At 41.2% G+C, this 6,843-nt stretch overlaps 1 protein-coding gene across 3 annotated transcripts in view; it reads left to right on the forward strand.

Moving 5' to 3' along the window:
• AK5 (adenylate kinase 5) overlaps positions 1–6,843 on the forward strand; it is a 195,392-nt gene that overhangs the window by 160,331 nt on the left and 28,218 nt on the right. For all 3 annotated transcript variants that reach the window (XM_015595113.2, XM_025052102.1, XM_006919339.3), the window contains exon 11: positions 6,042–6,205. In XM_015595113.2, the coding sequence (XP_015450599.1) occupies positions 6,042–6,205 (164 nt within the window). The remainder of the gene's footprint in view (positions 1–6,041; positions 6,206–6,843) is intronic.

Consider the following 6,843-nt stretch of genomic DNA (forward strand, 5'->3'; position numbering starts at 1 on the left):
ACTTTCATTTGAATTAGAGAGAACCAAGTGCCTTGCTATACAAAAGAGAAAAGAATGGTGCCCACTGAGAGGAATAAATTTAATGTGGACAAGAAAAAAAGGATCAAGTTTTTAGAGCAGGCAGGAGAAGGGGATCCATTCATTATTAAATTATTTATTTATTCGGCCACTATTATAGAGTGTCTGTTGTGCTTCAGACACTGCGGTGAGCAAAGCACACACATATCCTATACTTGTGGACCACAGAGTCTAATATGGAAGACAGACTGTAAGTAAATACACACACATACACACACACACACACACAGAGTCATTATATACATACGTAGTTATTATGTACATATAATATACATATTTATTATTTATAATATATAGTTATCATATACTATATAGCTATTATATGGCTTATATATACCTTATTATATACTATGAAAAGTGCAGTGAAGAAAAATGTCAAGGTGCTACAAGAGCCAAAGCAAAGTCAGCCTTAGGCTGAAAAGTTGTATAAAGTCTTCCAAACAGGAGAAAGAAGGGAAAGGGGGCAAAAGATGAAGACACCTATGTGTGGAAAATGTTGAGCAAAGAAGATAATCTTCACCTTCTTAGTGAATAGGAAGATTAAAAATGCCTAAAAGTGAGAAGAATAGGAATATGTTTGAGGATTTGAGTACAATGTGGTAATATATTAGAATCCACTTGTCGACATCCAATTTGGTATCAGGAATATATTTGCCAAGAAGCATTAAAAGCTATTATGAAATTAGACAGTATGACCCAGTTGGCTTGGTTTTCTGACTTTCTCGAGGAATTCTTAGTAACCCAGGATAGATGCAAATAAAGTAAGTGATGAGTTGGGCAGAGAAAGCAGGCTGGTGGTTCTAGTGGCCGGCACAGTAGAATTCAAAGGGAGCAAAAGATTCAAAGTTACTAGCAAGGCCTGGCGTTCAGCTGGCCAGGGGGTTAAATGGAGCCTGAAGGGAATGGATGAGGTCACAGCGAAGACCAAGAGAACAGAGAACAAGTTGAGAAGAAGTGAGGTATAAAGAAAAGAGAAAGAGGAAGACGTGATCAGAGTGAGAGGATAGACCTACATATGATGAACTCTCAGGTTCAGCCAGATAGATAGGAAGCTAAAACTGGGTCAGTGAGGAGGCTGAATGGAGCTGTAGAAGTTTAAAGAATGCTGAGGCTGGGCTGAGATGGGGGTTAAGGCCTGAAGAGCTTTGCTGACAGCAATTAGAGCCCAGGGAATGCTGTCCTCTCTGCTGTGTCTTAGAGAAAATAAACTTTATTTCTAAACCCGATACATATAGAATTGTACATATACTGTCAAATATGTGTGTATTCACACACACACACACACACACACACACACACACACGCTGATATATATCTTAATTATCTGCAAGTGATCTGGACATCTCAAAGTGATGGCTAGTCCCTAGATTTGTTGGATTATGTTTTATTCAAACCTTGATATGCTAGATGACAGCCTGCAGATGTAACTCAGAAAGAGCTAGAGGGATGAGTAACTTCCCATTATAATAAGCAGCCTTTATCAAGCACCAATTTCTTGGAAGGGAAATGGGACAAGGGAAATTTTAAATGAGATTTGGGACAAAGGGACAGATTTCAGATACTTTTTGAATGTAGACTCAACTTTTCAAAGTTGCTTAGCAACTGATTCTGATATGGAAGATGAGGAAAGAGAGTCAAAGGTAGAAGGAGGCAGAAATTTCGTTCTTGCCCTCCCCTCCTCCCTCATTTTACAGATGAGGAAGCTGAGACTCAGATATTATAAAACTGATCCATAGCCACACAGCTAGTATGTGGCCGAGACAGGGTTTATTGCTAGATTCATCTGTCCTGGGCCCTTCTAGGTACATCGCACTCCTCCCCTCCAGCCATTCTCTGCAGGACTCTGTCATGCTCCAAGCCACTTGACTGAATATACCAAGCTGAGCCTTACCCTCTCCTTTTCCACACTTCCCCTGTGTTGGCAAAGGTAATTAATCGTGCATACTCATCAAATACCCTTCCCCTGCCTGGGTGAGGAGTCCCTCCCAAGGCTGCTGCAGTAGTGTTTACAGGCCTTGCTCACAGCCCTAGCACACTGCTGTGACACTGGGTTCACCTGTCTTCATCTCATTAGACTGCGAATTCTATGATAGAACAGACAGGGCCTCTGAGTCTTTTTACTCCCAGAGTTTAGCACAGTGTCTGACCTATACTAGCTGCCCAACAATGTTTATCAAATGAAGAGCTGTATTAATAGGCCTCGTGCTTAACCCCAGGTTGCATCCTACAGGTAATAAGATACAATAAAAAGTCAACAAAGGACATTATAACCTGCTCTATGGCACTACCATTTAAAATATTTAAAAATAAAAGGATAATAGAAGCCTACATACGTGCATTTGTTTGGATTTAGGGTTAGCTGATTATCTGCCTGACATCATGATTTGTTTGGGCTTGCTTTCTGAGCCCCTAATGTGCTGTAACACATTAGCTTTGCCATTTCACTCTTTGTCCTGAGGCCAAGCACTCTGCAACCGTTGCTTAGGAGGCAGATCTTCTCTTGCAGAGAGCAGCTAATGAATCCAGGAGCTATCTCCTAAGAGAGAATCGCTCCTCTAAAAAAAAGCACCCTGGAAAAGGTGGCCCAAGTGGGCATACTGGGGTGAGTGATATCAGCAGCTTTTTTCAGTTCCACCTCGAAGAACATCAGGGACCAGAGCGAAAATAGACGCGGACCCCCTAGGCTGGAAGTTCTCCCGCAGGCCGTTCTTCCTTCCTGCCTGAGGTGCAACACTGTCAGAACCTGAGGGGAAAATAATACACTGAGCTGTGAAGTGGAAGTTTACAGTATTTTCACTCTCACAATATGGTACCTTTGGCCTCACATGAAAAGTATTTTCAATTACACTGGAGGTTAAGAATAAAGATTTTTCACACACACACAAACCTTTTTTTTTTTTTTTTTGCTTTGGAAGTGTTGACAGGCCCCTTCAAAATGGAATCTCATATTCTTTGTGAATCACACCATGCCATATTGAGTATAGGTAGGTTTACTCAGGGGTCCAAGGCTTGAGTAATGATACACTGAAAATCAGCAAGATGACAGTAAGTGTGACAGCTCCTCATCTGCTATCAGTCATCTTGTCACCAGAGAACACAGCCCACTCATTCTGATATGTGGCACCTCAAAAGACTTTTTTTCCATGCAACAAATTATCCTAGAGGGATATCAAGGCCTCATTGTTTTTTATTTAAAAGTCATAAGTTAAGGCCTCGAAAACTTGTGACAGCATATGAAAACTTATATTTCTACTAGTAGTTTTTGTGCCTTCACTGCAGTGATAAAAATCACTTTGTTCTCCATTTTGGAGCCATGGGAAGAATCAAGGCATTGTGTAGATTACTTAAAATTCCACTGTGCCTGAACCATTTGGCCAAAGAATGCTAAGAATTTGCAGCTGTTGCTCCCAAGAAAGGTTTCTAACTAGGGCGGCTGCTGTTTAACACACAGCTGTTGTTAATTTGAGCTGAAGATTTTTAATTGCGTTTATGTAGAGATTTATTAAATAACAGTTTAAAGAAACAAAAACTATAATAGTTGTATTAGTAGGATGCTGAAGGAAGAGAATAATTAGAACACAGCGTTTTTGCCTTGTAAGCTAAGTCTGAAAATATCTTTTCCACATGACTGGCTTCCAGCCATCCCAGGAAAAGAGTTTCTAGGTAAATCCGGTCACAGAAGCCCTCATGGCCTCTGCAGGAGCTCAACCCCTTGTTCCCCTTACTCATTTACCTGGAAGCACTTCTTCCCTAAGTGGCCTTTTCTTGTTCCCCAATTCTCCATTTCTATTATCTCAGCAGATGGAAGCCATAGGGCTTGCAGCAAACGTGGCATTAGCTGGCAATCACCTGCTCCTTCTAAGTGACCTTCATTATTTTGGTGAGCCTCCATAATTGCTGTTTTCCTGTGACATCTAGCCCATCCATGACAATACTGGGAGGAGTATGAACCCTCCCTATTTGGCTTAGAGCAACTGTGTTGATGAGCAAAAAAATAGAAAATGTGGGCCTTGACTTTCCACAAAGGCAAAGAAGAGGGAATTAGAAGCCCTTCTACTAAAGAGGAGCAACAGCTAATGTTGTCCCTTAAGAGGGAAGTTGCCAACTGTCCCAAATAGGAGCTTTGAATATGAAGGGAGACAAGCCAGGAAAATTGCAGAATAAGTCATAAATCCTCACTACCATACTAAAATCCTCATCGTGTTTAATATTCCTTTTAACAGGACAACTTTGATTTGTCAAGCATTTATGGAGCACCTACTGTGTGCAAGGTGCTAGTGAGGGCTTAGAGATCAAGTGTAAGACAGGCCAAGGGCATCCAGGTGCTGTATAAACCAGTCACTCCAAAAGAGGCGAGCGAGGTGAGAGGTCTAATTTATGGCAGATGGGGCAAGCATTTGATTTAGGCCTAAGGGATGAAGAAGATCTTTATAGAGGAAGAAGGAAGGCCTTTCCAGGCTGATGACCTGGAAGAGCAAAATCGCATTGGTCTGGAAAACTATGTCTTATTGAAGGGACAGTATATGTTTGAACATGACAGTGTTGATGAAGATGAGAAATAAAAAAAGAAAAGGTTGGAACTAGATTCTGGAAGGTTGAATTGCCACTCTAAAGTAGATTCTATTCTGAGGGGCATGGCAAACTATTGCATAGTGTAGAGCTGGGAAATGACATGTTTTTCAGCCAAATCATCCTGCTGGCAAGTCTGCTGAACTCCAAAGCCTCTCCCGTTGCCCCATGCAGAGGCAGAACGACTGCCATGTGCTAAGAGCGTGAGGACCTGAACCATGCTACAGCAGGGATGAGAGGAGGGAACGCCTCTGAGAACCAGAGTCCAGGCTTCAAATCCTAGACTTGCTACTTGCTAGACTATGGCAGTTAACTTCTCTGTGCCTCTTTTTCCCCATCTGTAAAATGGGGGTAATAACAGTGCCTGCCTCTTAAGACTACTTTAAGTTAATAAACATAAAATGCTTAGAACAGTGACTGGTACAGTAAGCTTTTGACAAAGGTTAGCTATTATTTTCAGATGTAAAATCTTACTACTTAGCAACTAGTTGAATTTGGGGAAGGTGGGGCAAAGGGCAGAGTCAAAAGTGTGATGCTCATCAAAGGAATATGGCAGATACTCAGAATTAATAATAATAACCAGAAAACAAAAGAAAAAATCATATTGAAGGACCTTAAAAATAACTATAATCTTCAAAAGTGTCAAATAAACACAAAAGGAACTGTTTCACGTTGAAGGAGACCACAAGGACGTGACAACTAAAAGGAACACATGATTCAGGACTTGATCCATTGACTTTAAAGGACATTATGGGGACGATTGAGATAATTCCATTGAAATGAGAATGGGATCTGAAGATGTTACGTAAAAGAATGTGCTTGGCTCCTTTTTCAAAGGAAATGACACCAAAGTGTTCTGTAATGATGAGGCATCAGGTTGACAACTTATTCTCAAATGTTTCAGAAAGTTTTTTTGTACTCTACTTATAAGTCCTCTATATGTTTGTGATTATTTGAAAATGAAAACAATCTGTTTTTCGAAATTAACACCTAGCAATAGTTGAGCACTCATTATGTATCAGGCACTGTGGTCAGTGCTTTGCACATGAGTGGATTTGCTTCCCAGTCTGCCTTGCTTCTCTACCAAAAGGGAGTCCTGTGTCTCTCCCCTGCACCCCTGTAGCAGCCTGAGGTTCTCCCCACTAGAGCACCCATAGAAACTGTTCGTTGTTCATAACACCTGCCCCACTCCATGGTCAGTAAGTTCTTTGAGAGCAAGGATTATATCCTATTCTCCAGTGTATCCACATCTCCCATCACAACTCCCGGTAAATCATAAGTGTTCAATACGTGCTTGGTAAATGAAGCGCTGAGGCTTGCCCACCATGGCGAATATAATCAAGAGTGAGACACCAGATTTGGGATGCATGTCTGATACACGACTTCTTTTCTAGGTGGCCCTGGCTCTGGCAAAGGCACACAGTGTGAAAAGCTGGTGGAAAAATATGGATTTACACATCTCTCGACTGGTGAGCTCCTGCGTAATGAACTATCATCAGAATCTGAAAGAAGCAAATTGATCAGAGAGATCATGGAACGTGGAGACCTGGTGCCCTCAGTAAGCAACAGCTTCCTTCCCTGGCTGGGGAGATATTTTGGAGTGTTGCTATTAGTCTAAGCTGCTATAACAAAGAAACCCAAAAGGACAATAGCTATATTTTATTTCTGTCTATGTAACAGTCCAGAGGCAGGCAGGAGGGCCACGTTGTCCAGACCCAGGTTCCTTCTGTCTTATTGCTCTGCCTTGAATATTAGCCTATTTTATATTTTCCCCTAAAACTGGTCTCCAATTTAGAGTTAAAATCTTTAAAGCAGAGATAAGCATGGCACAACCCTCTGGAAAATAGGAAAAAAAGGTCTATTATTTTGGGAGGCTTGATAGCATTCTCTTGAAATTTGATATCTTCCTTGTGTAGTTTAAGTAAAGATATATACATCTTTTTATGTATCTTTTTTTCTTTTCAAGTCACTGTCCATCTTTAAGAAGCTGGATGCCATGGGTATCAAAAAATATTCATCCCTGCCATATTAAGTCCCAGACTCTGTAATTACGGCTTGTACAATACAGTCCCTACTAGCTAACAGAACTTTAGGCTCCCTCTTTAACCAGCTACAATCTTTCCCACCTGCAAGACAGAATGGTCCTCATGGAAGAAAACAAACCATCACCTTTGCCTCTTCCCTGGCTTCCTTGTG

Source organism: Pteropus alecto, unplaced genomic scaffold (genome assembly GCF_000325575.1).
Source record: "Pteropus alecto unplaced genomic scaffold, ASM32557v1 scaffold25, whole genome shotgun sequence".
In the NCBI taxonomy this organism is placed as follows: Eukaryota; Metazoa; Chordata; class Mammalia; order Chiroptera; family Pteropodidae; genus Pteropus; species Pteropus alecto.